This window comes from Muscardinus avellanarius, assembly GCF_963383645.1.
Source record: "Muscardinus avellanarius genome assembly, chromosome: 3".
Taxonomy (NCBI): Eukaryota; Metazoa; Chordata; class Mammalia; order Rodentia; family Gliridae; genus Muscardinus; species Muscardinus avellanarius.
The window spans coordinates 26,113,402-26,132,795 of NC_137788.1; the positions used below are offsets into that span (position 1 = coordinate 26,113,402).

The window sequence follows — 19,394 nt, forward strand, 5'->3', positions numbered from 1 at the left end:
GTGTGTGTGTGTGTGTGTGTGTGTGTGTGTGTGTGTGATCTTGATATTAAAGGGTCATAGTGGTGCACACCTGTGATCCTAGCATCTGGGAGGCTGAGATAGGAAGATAATAGGTTTGAGGCCAGCCTCAGGAACTTAGCAAGGCTGTTTCAAGATAGATAAATTAAAACAGGGCTGGGGGTGTAGCTCAGATATAGAATGGATATCGGATGCCTCTGGGCTCAGCCTCTGGAACCAAAAAAGAGGGGCCTGGTAAACTTCACTTTAACCTGAGGACTAGTGTGTTCCAAGCAGTTCCGAGGAGCAGGCCCAGAACACGAGTGTCTCAGGGACTCCTGGGGCCCTGGGAGGGAGGCCTCCACTCTGCCTTAGGCAGAACAGCTTCACTTTTACCTGTTGTATCTATGGAGTTCTGCTTGATTTCATCTGACAAGAAGTTTCCACTGCTAAAACTGGCAAACAAACAAAAATGTATGGCCAAGAGAGCTACGGAAGGGCTTCTGCTGGTGAGAAGCAAACCCTGTTAGAAGGCGCCCAGTGGGGAAGCTCTGTGGGTGGGGTGGGGGAGGGGAGAGGCCTGAGGCTGACTCTGGGGTGCAGTGGTCTTGGTAGGGCAGGAGAGGTGGGTTTAGGAGAGGGGGCGTGAATCTTCTCTGGTAGGGGAGGATCCCATCAAAACAGGTGTCGCTGGGCTTGATGGCGGTAAGGCAGTCCCCCAGTGGGGGGCCTGGCAGAGGATGGTGAGGCAGGAAGTGGGTAAGGAGACTAACAAAGGTGCCTGTGGCGGTTTGCCCATCCCAGGTGGGAGGGCGGAGCCTTGGCTGCTTCTGGGCCTGGGGCCTGGTGTGAACTGGCTTGCAGCCGGAGGCTCAGAGAGAACCAGGTTCTTCCATTGAGGCTCTTCTGGGGCTGATGAATGGGGTCCCGGGAGCTGGCCATTTCAGGTACTTTCGAAAATTCCCAGGGCAATGCCCTAGGATGTCTGATGTTGGGGTAACAGGTCTAGGGGGAGCACCTCAGCCCCCTCTCCGTTCCCTCAGGGACCATGGGCTGTACCTGCAGCTCAAACCTTGAAGATGACTGGATGGAAAACATCGATGTGTGTGAGAACTGCCATTATCCCATCGTCTCACTCGATGGCAAGGCCACGGTAAGAGGCGAGACGGGGCTTGGTGAGGGAAAAGGGGGGCGTGGATCCCTAAGACAGGCAGGTCCTTGGAATACTGGAGCAGGCCGGGCATGGTGGCTCAGGCTTGTAATCCCAGCATTTGGGAAGTTGAGACAGGTGGATCGTGGTTCCAGGAAAGCCTCAGCTACTACTTAGGCCCTTTGCAATTCAGTGAGACCCTGTTTCAAAATAAAGAATAAAAAATAGGGTTGGAGGTGTCGCTCAGAGGTAGAAAGCCCCTGGGTTCCATCTTCAGTACCAAAAAAAAAAAGAAAAGAAAAAAAGAGAAATACTGGAGCAGCCCTCTCCCCTAGAATGCAGAGGAGGCCCAGAGAGGGAAAGGGACTCTCCGAAGATTACACAGCATATTTGTTGGTGAATTCAGGCTGGGGAAATTCAGAGCAAGGCAGAGGGGTGGGAGCCAGTCTTCTTTCTCTGACTTGACCCTCATCTCCCACCCACAGCTGCCCATCCGGAATGGCTCTGAAGTACGGGACCCACTTGTCACCTATGAGGGCTCCAACCCACCTGCCTCCCCGCTGCAAGGTGACCCCAGCCAGCAGGGCCCGGAGGACAAGGCCTGTGGGTCCTTGACGCTGGCTCCTGTTTTCTCCCTATCTACTGCCTACCCTGACCTGCCCCACTTGCTCTCAGTTCTGTCCCCACCCTGTGGCTCCAGGATGGCTTCTCTTTGATGACCCTCTTTTTTGTGTGTGTGATACCGGGGTTTGAGTCTAGGGGCATTCTGTCTCTGAACTACACTCTCCACCCTATTTTGTCTTTTATTTTGAAACAGGATCTCATTAAGGATCTCACTAAATTGTTGAGACTGGCCAAAACCTGTGATCCTCTTGTCTCAGCCTTCAAAGTAATGGCATTACGGGTGTGCACCATCACACCTGGCTCCCCAGCCCTATTTTATTATTTATTTTGAAACAGGGTCTCACTAAATTGCTGAGGGTCTTGTTAAATTTCTGAGGCCAACCATAACCTGTGATCCTCCTGTCTCAGCCTCCCAAGTACTGAGATTGCAGGCATATGCCACCATATCCATATATCATATCTTTCTTTTTTTTTCTTCCTTTTCTTCCTCCTCCCCCCCACCCCCCGTGTGGTACTCAGTAACAAACCCAGGGACATTCTACCTCCAAGCTACATCCCCAGTCCTATTTTTTTTTTTAATTCTTTATTTTGAAACAGCATCTCACTGAGTTGCAAAGGGCCTCACTAAGTAGCTGAGGCTGGCCGCAAACCTGAGATCCTCCAGTCTCAGCCTCCCAAATGCTGGGATTACAAGTGTGTACCGCCACACCCGGCTTTATTCTTGGATTTGAAACAGGGTCTCCGTAGGTTGCTGAGATTCTTACTAAATCGCTGAGGCTGATCTCAAACCTGCAATCTTCCCGTCTCAGCATCCCAAGTACTGGGATTACAGGCTTGCACCACCCTGGCTGGCTTTGATGGCCCCTTTCTTTACAGACAACCTGGTTATCGCCCTACATAGCTACGAGCCCTCTCACGACGGAGACCTGGGCTTCGAGAAGGGTGAACAGCTCCGCATCCTGGAACAGTAGGTGCCCTCCACCCCCACCCACCCTGCGCTGGCGGATTCGGAGATCCGGGGATGCATCCCTCCTGCGGCCCCTGAGTGGCTGGGGTGGGCGCCTTTGGGAGGCTCTAGCGTGCTCCGGGGGGCGTGGAGGCCTGCGCGGCTGGGGTCTCGATGGCTGAGCAGGCCACGCTGACCCTCTCCGCGGCTCAGGAGCGGCGAGTGGTGGAAGGCGCAGTCCCTGACCACCGGCCAGGAAGGCTTCATCCCCTTCAACTTTGTGGCCAAAGCGAACAGCCTGGAGCCCGAACCGTGAGTGGGAATCGGTCATGGGAGTGGGTGGGGAACAGATCTAGGGATCTCGGAGCAGGGAGTGGTCTTAGTGGGATAGCTGATGGAGAAAGAAAGGGCCAATAGCTGCTGGCTTCTTCCCTACGCAGCTGGTTCTTCAAGAACCTGAGTCGCAAGGACGCTGAGCGGATGCTCCTGGCGCCCGGGAACACCCATGGATCCTTCCTGATTCGAGAGAGCGAGAGCACCGCGGGTGAGGGGCTGGGCGGGACCTGTGTGGGCGGGGCCACGGCTGGTGCTGCGGTTGGGGGGGGGGCGCAGGTGCCGGCGCGCAGCTGGGGGCCCGCGAGCCTAGGGATGCGGTATTTTTGTGTGTGTGGGTCTGGGGATGGGGATAGAACCCAGGAGCATTCTTTGACTTAGACCCCTCCGCCCTATTTTTAATTCTTTGTGTGTGTGTGTGTGTGTGTGTGTGTGTGTGTGTCTATGTGGTATTGGGGGTGGAACCCAGGGGCTTTTCTACCTCTGGGCTAAACTCCCAGACCTAATTTATATATATATTTTTGGAAACAGGGTCTCACTAAGTTGCTGAGAGCCTCACTAAGTAGCTGAGGCTGGCTTCGAACCTGTGCGATCCTCCTGTCTCAGCCTCTCAAGCACGGGGATTACAAGCGTGCACCACTACGCCTGGCTTCCTGCCTTCTTTTGAGTTCGTTCGTTCATTCCCTCATTCATCCATCCAGGGTCGTTTTCACTGTCAGTCCGGGACTTTGATCAGAACCAGGGCGAGATGGTGAAACATTACAAAATCCGTAACCTGGACGACGGCGGCTTCTACATCTCCCCTCGCATCACTTTCCCCGGCCTGCCTGAACTAGTCCGCCATTACACCAGTGAGCCCCGGCAGGACCCCCTCACCTGTGCCCTGTCAACCTGTCTCCTCCAGTCCTCCCAGGGGTCCCCTCCAACCATCTTTTAGGGTACTCCTTCATTCCCCGCAGTGGGTGAGGTGCAGTACCCGACCCCACAGCCCCAGATGGCAGGTGACGGACTCTCAGGCCCCTCCCGACGGTCCTTCTAGATGGGACTTGGAGACGTGGGGCTGGGGGCGCACCCAAAGCCTCCCATATCGAAAGCCCTCCTTCTCTCCCTTTCCTCGCAGATGCCTGTGATGGGTTGTGCACGCGGTTGAGCCGCCCCTGCCAGACCCAGAAGCCCCAGAAGCCGTGGTGGGAAGATGAGTGGGAGGTCCCCAGGGAGACACTGAAGCTGGTGGAGCGCCTGGGGGGTGGCCAGTTTGGGGAGGTGTGGATGGGTGAGTATGGCCTTCGAGACTGGCGGGAACGAGGGAGGGGCAGGCGTCCTCTGGGGTCGTGAAAGTCGAGAGAGACGGGGGGGGGGGGGGCCTATTCCAGGGCCGCTGCCTGGCTCCGGGAGCCTGGGCCCCACAACCCCTCCATTCCCTCCGCCAGGGTACTACAACGGGCACACGAAAGTGGCGGTGAAGAGCCTGAAGCAGGGCAGCATGTCCCCTGATGCCTTCCTGGCTGAGGCTAACCTGATGAAGCAGCTGCAGCACCAGCGACTGGTGCGGCTGTACGCGGTGGTTACCCAGGAGCCCATCTACATCGTCACCGAATACATGGAGAACGGTGAGCGCCATGGCCGGCCTGGCCGCTGGGGGCGCTGTTGTCTCGGTCACGGCCCTGCTTCTCGGCCCAGCACCGAGGGTTTGCAAGAAGAAGCCGTGTCATCCGATCCTAAGGGCCCAGCCTAAGGTGCCAGGCTTTGGAAGAGCATTCACCTCAACCTTCCCTTACCCTTTACCTTCTTCCAAGTCCCACCTGGATCTCAGGGTGCTTGATCTTAGAGAGAGCTCCTAGCCCCACTTCTCTCCCCTTCTGCTCCTGAGCCTTGGGAGGGCGGATCTGCTCCAAAGCCCACGTTTCCGTTCCGGGTGAGCCCCTCACCTCCCCTGATCAGCTGTTGGACACAGGGAGAACCTCGGCGAGAGGGGTAGGAATTTCCAGGCTCAGCTTTGCACCTGCCGATTTGCTATGCGTGCTAGAGGCCAACTTCCTGTACTGTCTTGAATGCTCAGCTTCCCCAAGTAAAGGGGCTCACCCGGAAATCCTAGAGTCACTAAGGGCCCGGAGCCTGACTGCCCGGGTGAGAGTCCTGGCTTCAGGGTTGTGTGAGTGTGGGCCAATTGCTCCATTTCTTTCTGCCACAGTTTCTTCGTTGGTTATTGGTAAGATGGTGATACTATATGCAAGAGTCATTTTCCCATAAAAATGAGGTGTTTGTTTGTTTGTTTGTTTGTTGTGGTACTAGGAATTGAACTCGGGCATTCTGCCTCACAGCTACACCACCCCCAGACCTATGCTTTTTTTTTTTTTTTTTTTTTTTTTTTTTTTTTTTTTTTTTTTTTTTAATGGGTCTGGGGATGGAATCCAGGGGCATTTAACCTCTGAGCTCTACACACTCAACCCTACTTTTCTTTCTTTCTTTCCTTCTTTCTTTCTTTCTTTCTTTCTTTCTTTCTTTCTTCCTTTCTTTCTTTTGGTGGTACTGGGGATGGAACCCTTCTACCTCTGGGCTATACTCCCAGACCTATTTTATATTTTTTATTTGGAAACAGGGTCTCTTAAGTCAGCAAGGCTGGCTTCAAACCTGCACAATCTTCCTGTCTCTGAGGCGTGGGGATTACAAGCATGTGCCACCACCCCCGGCCCCCTCCCCTAATTTTTATTCTTTATTTTGAAACAGGGTCTCACTAAGTTCCAGAGAGCCTAAGTAGCTGAGGCTGTCTGCAAACTGCAATCCCCTGGTCTCAGCCTCCTCCCACATGCTGGGTATTTTTTATTCTTTTTTTTTTTTTTTTTTTTGCGGGTTTGGGGTTGAACCCAGGGGCATTTGACCTTCGAGGTATACCCCCTGCCCTATTTTTTAATTCTTTATTTTGAAACAGGGTCTCACTAAGTTGCAGAGGGCCTCACCAAGTAGCTGAGGCTGTCCGCAAACCGCGATCCTCTGGTCTCAGCCTCCCGAATGCTGGAATTACAAGCGTGTACCACCACGCCTGGCTTTTTTTATTCTTTATTTTGAAACAGAGTGCAGAGGGCCTCACTAAGTAGCTGAGGCTGTTCACAAACCTGCCATCCTTCTGTCTCAGCCTCCAAGTACTGGGATTATAAGCATGCCCGGCTGGAAATTAGGTTTTAATTTCTTCTTTAGGGTGAGTCCCAGCAATTCCCATCCATGGTCTTCTCCCAGCTACCCTCTGCTACCAGAGAGGTGGTCCCTTGGGGCCCCAGGCACTTCTCTTCCTGCTTCTCACTCAATAACATTCAGCACTGGACTGGCACTGGAAACATAGATGGTCAAAACAATGCTCCTGCTGTCAGGGAAACCTGATTTTAGTGATGGGCCCTGGGGAAAAAAGAGTTCATACCATGGGGAAGTTTCAGCAGGCCATAGGGATGTCCGTGATGGGGATCTAGAGAGGCTTCTAGTTGTGGATGCCTGTAATCTCTGTACTTAGGAAACTGAGACGGGAGAATCACAGGTTTGAAGGCAGCCTCAGCAATTTAGTGAGGCTCTCAGCAACTTAGTGAGACCCTGTTTCCAAATAAAAAAAATAAAAATAGGTCTGGGATGTAGCTTGGAGGTAGAATGTCCCTGGGTTCAATCCCTAGCATCACAAATTAAATAATAAATCAATTAATTAAATAAACAGGGCATAGTGGTGCACACCTATAATCCCATTATATGGGAGGCTGAAACAGGAAGATTGCAGGTGAGATCACCACAATTTAGTGAGACAGCCAGTCTTAGGTGAGAGCCTCCACAATTTAGTGAGACTCTGTTTCAAAATAAAAAAATAAGCCAGGCATGGTGGCGCACTCTTGTAATCCCAGCATTTGGGAGGCTGAGACCAGAGGATGGCAATTCGCAGACAGCCTCAGCTATTTAGTGAGGCCCTCTGCAACTCAGTGAGACCCTGTTTCAAAATAAAGAATAGGGCCAGGTGTGGTGGTACACACTTGTAATCCCTGTGCTTGGGAGGCGGAGACAGGAGGATCACGCAGGTTCTAAGCCAGCCTTGCTGGCTTAAGAGACCTGTTTCCAAATTTAAAAAAATATGAAAATAGAGCCGGGCGTGGTGGCGCACGCTTGTAATCCCAGCATTTGGGAGGCTGAGACCTGGAGGATCACGGTTCGCGGACAGCCTCAGCTACTTAGTGAGGCCCTCTGCAACTCAGTGAGACCCGGTTTCAAAATAAAGAATAAAAAGTAGGGCAGGGGGTGTAGCTCGGAGGCCAAATGCCCCTGGGTTCCATCCCCATACCCGCAAAAAAAAAAAAAGAAAAAAAAAATATGAAAATAGGTCCGGCAGTGTAGCCTGGAGGTAGAAGGGTTTCCAGGAAGCCCAGTACCACCAAAAAAAAAAAAAAGAAGAAGAAGAAGAAGAAGAAGAAGAAGAAGAAGAAGAAGAAGAAGAAGAAGAAGAAGAAGAAGAAGGAGAAGGAGAAGAAAAAGAGGAAGAAGAAATTGGGCAGGGAGTCATCAAATGCCTCTGGGTTCCATCCTCAGACCCACAAAAAAAAAAAAAAGAAAGAAAGAAAAAAAGAAAGAATAAAATAGGACTGGGGGTGTAGCTCAGAGATAGAATGCCTCTGGATTCAATCACCAGTACAATAAATAAATAAGGAATAGGGCTGGGGTATAGCTTGGAGCTAGAATGCTTCTGGGTTCACCTTCAGTACAAAAAAAAAAAAAAAAAAAAAAGAGAAGAAACTAAATAATTAAATCACTCCAAGGCAAGCGTGGTGGTGCACACTTGTAATCTCAATACTTGGGAGGCTGAGATAGGAGGATCGCAGGTTCACAGCCAGCCTCAGCTACTTAGTGAGGCCCTCTGCAACTTAGTGAGACCCTGTTTTGAAATAAAGAATAAAAACGGGTTGGAGGTGTAGCTTGGAGGTAGAATGCCCCTGGGTTCAACCCCCCCAGTCACACACACACAAAATAAAAAACAAAAATCAAAAACCTAGAGAGACTTCCTAGAATTATAATCTAGGGAGAGATGAAACAAAAGTGGACTTTTTTTGGCAGGCAGAGATGAAACAAAGAACCATTAAGGTGATAGTCTAGTGGTCCGTGTGAAGAATCTGAAAATTGAAAATTTCCTATGGTGAGCGGGGCATGGTGGCACTGACTCAAAGCCTAGAGACCCCTCCAACAATACCCCATATCCTGAGCATCCTCACCAGGAACACGCACTCCTCCATTCTCACTCCACATTCTTCCTTCTCTCGTATCAAGCCCTGCTGGGGGAGCAGGTCTGGGGGATCTCCTCCCAGGCAACTTGATCAGCGGCCTTGCTTCTGCTCACAGGGAGCCTGGTGGATTTTTTCAAGACTCCCACTGGCACCAAGTTGACTATCAACAAACTCTTGGACATGGCAGCCCAGGTAAAGGGACTGGAGAGGGCCTGGGCATCGGTACCAGCCAGCAGGGGAGGAAGTTTGGCCCTGGACTGATACCTGCACCTGGCCCGCAGATTGCAGAGGGGATGGCGTTCATTGAAGAGCGGAATTACATCCATCGTGACCTGCGGGCGGCCAACATCCTGGTGTCTGACACCCTGAGCTGCAAGATTGCAGACTTTGGCCTAGCACGCCTCATTGAGGACAACGAGTACACAGCCAGGGAGGGTAAGTGTGAGATACGAGGGAGGTCTGGGGCCTGTGGCCAGGCAGACCCAGCTGACCTCAGACCCCCCAACCCATACAGGGGCCAAATTTCCCATTAAGTGGACAGCTCCAGAAGCTATTAACTATGGGACGTTCACCATCAAGTCAGATGTGTGGTCTTTCGGGATCCTGCTAACAGAGATTGTCACCCACGGCCGCATCCCATACCCAGGTCAGTGCCAAGGGCAGAAACTGAAAGGGTCGTGGACAGAGCAAGTCCAGGTCTCCCCAGGTTCAGAGGCTGAGTTCTAAGTGCTCCTGTGCTGTCCCCTCAGGTGTTGACTCATAGCGTTGCCTCTCCTGGATCCTTCTGTAGTTTTCCCCTGGGCAGCCTAGTATTTTAGAGGCAGGTCTCACCTGGGAGGAGAGAAGCCTGTCTTTTTTTTACTGGCTTGGTTACTGATTTTAACTTTCAGTTTGGCTTTGATCAAATCATTTTATCTTTCCCTATCTGTAAAATATAAGATCAAAATTGTGCCAAGCTCATACTAAGCTATTTATTTATTTATTTTGGTACTGGGGATTGAACCCAACAGTATTTTATTTACAAATTAACCCCCTACCCCTTTTTATTTTATTTATTTATTTATTTATTTATTTTATTTTTTATTTTGTGGTACTGGGGGTGGAACCCAGGGGCTTTTCTATCTCTGGGCTATACTCCCAGACCTATTTTATATTTTATTTGGAAACAGGGTCTGTTTCCAAACAGAGGCTGAGAGCCTCACTAAGTAGCTAAGGCTGGCTTTGAACCTGTGCAATCCTCCTGTCTCAGCCTCCCAAATGGTAGGATTACAAGCATGTACCACCATACCCGGCACCCTATTTTATTTTATTTTATTTTTATTATTTTTATTTTTTTGGTGGTACTGGGGGTGGAACCCAGAGGCTTTCTACCTCCGGGCTATACTCCCAGACCTTTTTTTATATTTTATTTGGAAACAGGGTCTCACTAAGTTGCTGAGAGCCTCACTAAGTAGCTGAGGTGGCTTCGAACCTGTGTGATCCTCCTGTCTCAGCCTCCCAAGCGCGGGGATTACAAGCCTGCGCCACCACATCCTTTTTATTTTAAATAAGGATCTTGCTAAATTGCTGAGGCTGTCTTCAAAACCACATCCTCCTGTCTTAGCATCCCCAGTACCAAGCTCACTCAGTTCATACTAAGCTATTATTTTTATTTCTTTTAGTATTGGGGATTGAACCTTGGGGTATTCTATCTCTTGGCCACATACTCATCCCATTATTTATTTATTTATTTATTTATTTATTTATTTATTTATTTTTGTGGTACTGGAGGTTGAACCCAAGGATATTCTATCTCTGAGTTGTACCCCCGGCTCTATTTAATTTAATTAATTAATTTATTTATTTATTAATTTATTTATTTTTGTGGGTGTGGGGATGGAACCCAGGGGCATTCAACCTTCGAGCTACACCCCTTGCCCTATTTTTTTTTTTTTTTTTTGGTGGTACTGGGATTCCTGGAAGCCTTTCTACCTCTGGGCTACACTCCCAGACCTATTTTATATTTTTTATTTGGAAACAGGGTCTCTTAAGCCAGTGAGGCTGGCTGTCTCCGCCTCCCAAGCTCGGGGATTACGAGCAAGCGTGCGCCACCACGCCCGACTTTTTTATTCTTTATTTTGAAACAGGGTCTCCTTGTGTTGAAGAGGGCCTCACTAAGTAGCTGAGGCTGTCCGCAAACCACGATCCTCCAGTCTCAGCCTCCCGAATGCTGGGATTACAAGCGTGAGCCACCATGCCCGGCTTTATTTTAATTTTTTATTTTGAAACAGGGTCTCACTAAGCTGCAGAGGCCACATTAAGTTGCTGAGGCTGTCTTTGAGTCTGAGATCCTCCTCTCTCAGCTTCCCAAGTACTGTGATTATAGGTATGTACCCTGGTGCTTGGTTCATACTAAGCTAGTATTTATTTATTTATTTTGATACAGAAGATTGAACTCTGGAGCATTCTACCTCTGAGCCACACCCAGCCTATTTATTTATTTGTTTGTTTGTTTGTTTTTGTGGTACTAGGGATTGAGCCCAGAGGCATTCTACCTTTGTGTTATAGCCCCAGCCCTCTTTTATTTTTATTCATTTTATTTATATATTTTTGTGGCACTAGGGATTGAACACATAAGCATTCTACCGCCAAGCTACACCCCTCGCCCCATTTTATTTTATTTGGAAACAGGATCTTGCTAGGCTGATGAATTTCACTACTTGCTGAGACTGTCCTCGAACCTGCAATCCTCCAGTTCCCAAGTACTCAGCTTCCCAAGTACTGGGATTACAGGTGTGTGCCACCACGCCCTGTTTACTTTTATTTTGAAACAAGGTCTCACTAAGTTGCTGAGGCTATCCTCAAACCTGCAATTCTATTATCTCAGCATCCCAAATACTGGTGTGTGCCATCATCCCCAACTAATATTATTTTTTTGTGTGTGTGTATAACTGGGGATGGAATCCAGGGGCTTTCTACCTCCAAGCTACACTCCCAGAACTATTTTACATCGTATTTGAAAACAGGGTCTCACTAGGTTGCTGAAAGCCTCACTAAGTAGCCGAGGCTGGCTTCGAACCTCCATGATCCTCCTGTCTCAGCCTCTCAAGTACTGGGATTACAAGCGTGCGCCACCACGCCCGGCTTCATACTAAACTATTATAATTATTGTAATTTTTTATGCAGTACTGAAGATAGAACCCAGGGACATTCTACCTCCAAGCTATACCCCAGCCCTATTATTTTTTCATCCTTTATTTTGAAACAGGGTCTCACTAAGTTGCAAAGGACCTCACTAAGTAGCTGAGGCCGTCTACAAACTGCGATCTCCTGTCTCAGCCTCCCAAATGCTGGGATTATGAGCATGTGCCACCACGCCTGGCCTAGACTATTATTAACCATCATTTTGGGAAAGTCTATTTTTCTGAGCCTCTTTTTCCTGATATGAGAAATAAGAGACTCTGTGAAGGAGCCTGATTCATATAGGTTCTCATTAAATACTGGCTTCCCTTTTCTCAGAAGCTTTCCATCTAAAGAGTGAGAGAGAAAGCCGGGTGTGGTGGCGCACACTTGTAATCCCAGCATTTGGGAAGCTGAGACAGGAGGATCACAGGCTTGCAGCCAGCCTCAGCTACTTAGTGAGGCCCTCTGCAACTTAAGGAGACCGTTTCAAAAATATTAGCTGGCATGGTGGCGCATGCTTGTAATCCCAGAGCTTGGGAGGCTGAGACAGGAGGATCATATAGGTTCGAAGCCAGCCTCAGCTACTTAGGCTCTCAGCAACTTAGTGAGGAGATCCTGTTTCCAAATAAAGTATAAAAAAAAGGTCTGGGAGTATAGCCCAGAGGTAGGAAACCCCCTGGGTTCCACCCTCAGTACCACACACAAAAAAAATCTATCATCTATCTATCTATCTATCTATCTATCTATCTAGCTGGGTGTGGTAGCTAATGCTTTTAATCCCAGCATTGGGAGGCCGAGACCAGAGGATCGTGGTTTGCCGACAGCCTCAGCTGCTTAGTGAGGCCCTATACAACTCAGTGAGACCCAGTTTCAAAATAAAGAATAAAAAGCCAGGTGTGGTGGCACACGCTTGTAATCCCTGCGCTTGGGAGGCTAAGATAGGAGGATTGCACAGGTTTGAAGCCAGCCTCGGCTACTTAGTGAGACCCTGTTTCCAAATAAAATATAAAATAGGTCTGGGAGTGTAGCCCGGAGGTAGAAAGCCTCTGGGTTCCACCCCTAGTACCACCAAAAATAAAAAAAAAGAATAAAAAAAATACATATATGTATATATGTATATATGTATATATGTATATATGTATATATGTATATATGTATATATGTATATAAAAGAGCACACTTGTAATCCTAGTACTTGCTTAGGAGGCTAAGACAGGAGGATCGCAGGTTCACAGACAACCTCAGCTACTTAGTGAGGCCTTCTGCAAAGTAATGAGACTGTTTCAAAGTAAAGAATAAACAATAGGGCTGGAAGTGTAGTTCAGAGGTAGAATGCCCCTGGGTTCAATTCCCTGTACTGCAAAAATAAAAAATAAAAATAAAAGCTGAGCGTGATGGCGCATGCTTGTAATCCCAGCATTTGAGAGGCTGAGACCAGAGTATTGCAGTTCGCTGACAGCCTTAGTTACTTAGTGAGGCCCTTTGCAACTCAGTGAGACCCAGTTTCAAAATAAAGAATAAGCCAAGTGTGGTGGCACATGCTTGAAATCCCAGCATTTGGGAGGCTGAGACAGGAGGATTGTGCAGGTTCAGAGCCAGCCAGAGCTACTTAGTGAGGCCCTTTGCAACTCAGTGAGACCCTGTTTCAAACAATAAAGAATAAAAAATAGGGCTGGGGGTGTAGTTCTGAGGTAGAATGCCCCTGGCGGTTTCATCCCCGGGATGGCAAATAAATAAATAAATTAATATTAAATTAAAAAATAAAGAGGCGAGAGATATATAAACAGCTACCCCGTCCCCATCTCCTGGACAACACCCTTAACCCTAAATTCAGCCACAAGTGGAATTCTTTTTCTTTATGTGGTGCTGGAAATCAAAACCAGGGATTTGCACATACTAGGCTATTGTGCTACCAGCTGCAAGGGTGGAATTTTCTGTCTTTTCTTTTCTTTTCTTTGCAGATCTGGGCATGGAACCCAGGGGCATTTGACCTTTAAGCTACACCCCCTGACCTATTTTTTTTTTTTTTTTTATTCTTTATTTTGAAACAGGGTCTCACTAAGTTGCGGAGGGCCTCACTAAGCAGCTGAGGCTGTCCGCGAACCACGATCCTCCGGTCTCATCCTCCCGAATGCTGGGATCACAGGCCTGTGCCACCATGCCCGCAAGGGTGGAGTTTTCTGAAAGGAGCTTGCTAAGAAACTGTGGGGGAAATAAATGGAACAGGAAGATGAAGATGGGTAGAGAGGCCACAAGGCACCATGGCTAGACTGCCCAGAACAATGTGAAAGAACTTTGCTCCTAAGAAGGAAAGACCCGTAAGAATCAGAGGAGAGGCAGACCTCCTTGCCTTGGGCTTGCCCCATCACACAGTCCAGCAGCAGTGCCCGAGCTAGACCGAACTCCTGTGTCCTGCCAAGGGTCCTCTCTGGTCCTCCACTGTGCCCACAGAGGCAGGCCCATAGAGACACTCTGCTAGGAGAAAAAAGGCAGTAAAGCTGGGTGATAAATGGCTGCTGACACAGGACCTCAGGGTCAGGAAGACAGCGGGGAGAAACAGGGCCTTGGTGAACTCGCATCTGCTCAGCAGATGGTCCCTATTAAGGCACAAGAGTCCCAAAACACAGAGCTTTTGTTTTCTTAAAGAGAAACCAAAACTTGGAGTTTTGGGGGAAAATTTGCTTATTTCCAAATATAAATGATGTATTCAAATTGTTTTAAAACATCATATGGGCCAGGCATGGTGGCATATGCCTGTAATCCCAGTACTTAGAAGCTGAGATAGGAGGACCACAGGTTTGAGGACAGTCTCAGCAATTTAGTGAGGGCCTCAGCAATTTATTTATTTATTTATTTTTGTGGGTCTGGGGATGGAACCCAGGGTCATTCGACCTCCGAGCTACACCCCCTGCTTTATTTTTTATTCTTTATTTTGAAACCCGGTCTCACTGAGTTGCAGAGGGGCTCACTAAGCAGCTGAGGCTGTTCGTGGACCGTGATGCTCCAGGTCTCAGCCTCCCGAATGCTGGGATTACAAGGGTGCGCCACCACGCCCGGCTTATTTCTTTTTCTTTTTCTTTTTTGGTGATACTGTGGTTCCTGGAAGCCCTTCTACCTCCAGGCTACACTCCCAGACCTATTTTATATTTTTATTTGGAAACAGGGTCTCTTAAGCCAGCAAGGCTGGCTTTGAACCAACGTGATTCTCCTGTCTCCGTCTCCCAAGCGCAGGGATTACAAGCGTGCGCCATTACGCCCAGCTTTATTTCTTATTTTGAAACAGGTTTTTATTAAATTGCTGAGAGCCGGGTGTGGTGGCACACGCTTGTAATCCCAGCATTCAGGAGGCTGAGACTGGAGGATGGCGGTTTGCGGACAGTCTCAGCTACTTAGTGAGGCCCTCTGCAACTCAGTGAGACCTGGTTTCAAATTAAAGAATAAAAAATAGGGTAGGGGGTGTAGCTCCGAGGTAGAATGTCCCTGGGTTCCATCCCCAGACCCCCCAAAAAAGTAAGAAAAAGAAAAGAAAAGAAATAAACTGGGCATGGTGGTGCACGCTTGTAATCCCAGTATTTGGGAGGCTGAGATAGGAGGATCACATGGGTTCAGTCCCCAGTGCCACAAAACTAAACAAATAAATAAATAAAAGAAGTCGTGGGTGGTGGTGCATACTTGTAATTCCAGCATTTGGGAGGCTGAGACTGGAAGATCACGTTTTGGGGACAGCCTCAGCTACTTGGTGAAGCCCTTTGCAACTCAGTGAGACCCTATTTTATTTTATTTTATTTTATTTTTTATTTTGGTGGTACTGGGGTTCCTGGGAGCCCTTCTACCTCCGGGCTATACTCCCAGACCTATTTCTATATTTTTATTTTTATTTTGGAAACAGGGTCTCTTAAGCCAGCTGCGCTGGCTGTGATCCTCTTGTCTCTGCCTCCCAAGCGCAGGGATTACAAGCGTGCGCCACCACGCCTGACTGTGAGACCCTATTTTATAACAAAGAATTAGGGCTAGGAGTGTAGCTTGGAGGTAGAATCCCCTGGGTTACATCCCCAGGACCGCAATAGATAAATAAGTATCAATAAATATCAAAAATAAATAAAAGCTAGGCGTGGTGGTACATGCTTGTAATCTCAATACTTGGGAGGCTGAGACAGCAAGATCGTAGGTTTGAGGCCAGCCTCAGTTACTTAAGCCCTCTGCAACTTAGACCCTGTTTTCAGAGAAAGAATAAAAAATAGGGCTGGGGTGTAAATGCCCCTGGTCCAGGTCCAATCCCCAGAAATATATATACTTTTTGTGGTTTGGAAATTGAACCCAGAGGTGTTCTTTTATTTATTTATTTTTTGTGGTGGTACTGAGGGTAGAGCCCAGGGGCTTTTCTACCTCCAGGCTATACTCCCAGACCTATTTTTATACTTTATTTGGCAATAGGGTCTCTCACTAAGTTGCTGAGAGTCTCACTAAAACAGCTGAAGCTGGCTTTGAACCTGTGCGATCCTCCTGTCTCAGCCTCCCAAGTGCGGGATTCCAAGTGTGCGCCACCATGCCTGGCTTCAGAGGTGTTTTAACAGTGAGCCATATTCTCATCCCTATTTATTTATTTTATGATACTGGTGATAGAATCCAGGGGCATTCTATCTCTAAAGTACTGGGATTAAAGCCGGGCGTGGTGGCACACGCTTGTAATCCCTGCGCTTGGGAGGCTGAGACAGGAGGATCGCACAGGTTCGAAGCCAGCCTCAGCTACTTAGTGAGGCTCTCAGCAATTTAGTGAGACCCTGTTTCCAAATAAAAATATAAAATAGGTCTGGGAGTATAGCCTGGAGGTAGAAAGCCTCTGGGTTCCACCCCCAGGACCACCCAAAAAAAAAAAAAAGGTCTGAGAGTATATCCCGGAAGTAGAAAGCCCCTGGGTTCCATCCTCAGTACCACAAAAAAAAATAAATAAATAAAATAAAAATAAATAAAGTACTGGGATTACAGACCACACCTGGCCCTTATTTATTTATTTGTTAATTTTTTTTGGTACTAGGGATTGAGTCTGTTAGGCAACTAGACAGAAGTCAGCAGGTGAGGGTAAGATTGGGGTGGACCTAAATTGAGCATGGTGGCACATGGCTGTAATCCCAGTACCTGGGAGGCTGACAGGAGGCTCACAGGTTCAGGAAATGCCTCAGAAACATAACCAGACTCCCAGCAATCAAGTGAGACCCTGATTCCAAACAAAAACATAAAAAGGGCTGGGTCTCACTGTTTTGTGAAGGGCCTCACTAAATAGCTGAGGCTGTCGGAGAACTGTGATCCTCTGGTCTCCACTTCTGGAATGCTGGTATTACAAGCGTGTGCCAGCATGCCCAGCTCTATTTTATTTGTTATTTATTATTATTATTATTATTATTATTATTATTATTATTTTATTTTTATTTTTGTGGGTCTGGGGATGGAACCCAGGGGCATTCAACCTCCAAGCTACATCCCTGCCCTATTTTTTTTTTTATTCTTTATTTTGAAATAGCATCTCACCAAGTTGTAGAGGGCCTCACTAAGTAGCTGAGGCTGTCCGTGAACCACGATCCTCCGGTCTCAGCCTCCCGAATGCTGGAATTACAAGCATGGGCCACCAGGCCTGGCTTATTTTTTATTTTGAAATAAGATAAGGTTTCACTATATTGTGGAGGACCTCACTATGTTTCTGAACCTGTGCTCCTCCTATTTCAAAGCCTCCCAAGTACTGGGATTATAGGTGTGCACCACCGTTTCTGGTTGGGATTTGGAATGCCTCCTGTGATCCCAGTGCTTAGGAGGCTGAGACAGCAGGTTTGCAGGTTTGAGAACAGCCTTAGCCAGTAGTGAGACTCTCAGTAACTTGGTGAGACCCTTTTTTAAAACAAAACAACAACAACAAAAATAGTGTTAATCCAGCATGGTAGTACACCCTTGTAATCCCAGTACTTGGGAGGTTGAGACAGGTTCAAGGACAGCCTCAGCAAGTAGTGATACTCTTTGTCAACATAGAAAGACTATTTCAAAGCCGGGCGTGGTGGTGCACGCCTGTAATCCCCGCGCTTGGGAGGCTGAGACAGGAGGATCGCACAGGTTCGAAGCCAGCCTCAGCTACTTAGTGAGGCTCTCAGCAACTTAGTGAGACCCTGTTTCCAAATAAAATAGAAAATAGGTCTGGGAGTATAGCCCAGAGGTAGAAAGCCTCTAGGTGCCACCCCCAGTACCACCAAAAAAAAAAAAAAAGACTATTTCAAAATTAAAGTAAAAAATGGGGGCATGTTACATCCCCAGTACTAGAACAAAACAAAACAAAGTAAAAAAATATGGCTAGGGATGTAGTTTAGAGGTAGAATGCCCCCCCTAGTTCAATCCCTAGTAATACACACACACACACACACACACACACACACACACACAGCTGTTACTGTAACAAAATACCTCAGCCAGGAAGCAGAGATCCCACCATCCCCTTCAAAGGCTCCTCACCAGTGTCTAACTTCCTCTCACTAGGCCCCACCTCCTAAAGGTTCCAATATACCCCACTAGCACCACAGGCTGGGGATCGAGCCTTTGGGCGACACTGTAGTCTAGACTAAAGCCTCAGCCCTTCCTACGGACTTTCAGAGCCTTGATGTCCTTTCTTGCGCTGACCTCTAGGGATGACCAATCCTGAGGTGATTCAGAACCTGGAGCGAGGCTACCGTATGGTGCGGCCCGACAACTGTCCCGAGGAGCTGTACCACCTGATGATGCTGTGCTGGAAGGAGCGTCCAGAGGACCGGCCCACCTTCGACTACCTGCGCAGCGTGCTGGAGGACTTCTTCACGGCCACGGAGGGCCAGTACCAGCCCCAGCCTTGACAGGCCTTGCTGGCCCGGGGCCCTTCACCATCCCGCCGCCCTGGCAGGAAGCTGAAATCCTTGTGCCATCCCCACGTGACCTGTGCCCATACGGACTCTGCACATGACTCTCTCCCACGTGTGACACACAGGCCTCTTGTGCCGTGTCCACGTGCCCCCACGTGTATCACGTGCAGTCTGAGCATTTGTCTTGGATACCATCTAACATGTCTTTTTCTGTAGGCTCTCATTTTCTGAGACCACAGAGAAAGGAGAGAGGCCATGATGGCACCCGCTTCTGCCCACCTCTTTTTTCTCTCTACTTCCTCTCTCTCTCCTTCCCTCCCTCCCTCCCTTTCTTCCTTCCTTCTTATTCTTTTTTTTTTTTTTTTTTTTTTTTCCCTTCAGTACTGGGGATTGAACCCAGGGGCATTCTACTTCTGAGCTATACCTCCAGCCCTTTTTTACTTTTTATCTTGAAATAGGGTCTCGCTCAATTGTAGAGGGCCTCACTAAGTTGCTCAGACCTGTGATCCTCTGTCTCAGTCTCCCAAGTACTGGGATGACAAGTGTGTGCCACCATGTCCGGCTGCCAACCTCTTTTCTTTCCTCAGGTCACCCAGAAGCTCCCTGTAGGCTGGGACCTGATCTCATACCTCCATGTACTCCTCTTTGGTGCCTGGCACATATCAGGAGCTCAATAAATGTCTTTTGACAGTTGTACATGTCTCAGTTGTGCCCTCCATCCCAATACAATACAATATATGTACTACTGGAGATTGAGCCCGGGGGCATTCTACCTCTGAGCTATACCACATGTCCTTTTTATTTTCATTTTTTTATTTTTGGTGGTACTGGGGTTGCTGGAAGCCCTTCTACCTCCGGGCTACACTCCCAGACCTATTTTTCCATTTTTATTTGGAAACAGGGTCTTTGTTTTATTTTTAATTAAAAAAAATTTTTTTTTTGTGTGTGTGGGTCTGGGGATGGAACCCAGGGGCATTTGACCTCTGAGCTATACCCCCTGCCCTATTTTTTATTCTTTATTTTGAAACCGGGTCTCACTGAGTTGCAGAGGGCCTCACTAAGTAGCT

General features: G+C 48.3%; 1 protein-coding gene across 2 annotated transcripts; it reads left to right on the plus strand.

Moving 5' to 3' along the window:
- Positions 1-1,045: 1,045 nt before the first annotated feature.
- On the plus strand, positions 1,046-18,321 carry LCK (LCK proto-oncogene, Src family tyrosine kinase; the record flags this gene model as incomplete). 2 transcript variants are annotated; one of them, XM_080692247.1, is made up of 12 exons in its annotated part: positions 1,046-1,150; positions 1,633-1,714; positions 2,648-2,738; positions 2,931-3,029; positions 3,158-3,261; positions 3,752-3,901; positions 4,171-4,323; positions 4,481-4,660; positions 8,409-8,485; positions 8,575-8,728; positions 8,808-8,939; positions 18,119-18,321. In XM_080692247.1, the coding sequence occupies 12 exons, from the start codon at positions 1,046-1,048 to the stop codon at positions 18,319-18,321; spliced, it is 1,530 nt and encodes a 509-aa protein (XP_080548373.1). The 2 variants fall into 2 exon arrangements, with proteins under 2 accessions (XP_080548373.1, XP_080548374.1); XM_080692248.1 differs by lacking the exon at positions 4,171-4,323.
- Positions 18,322-19,394: the final 1,073 nt, after the last annotated feature.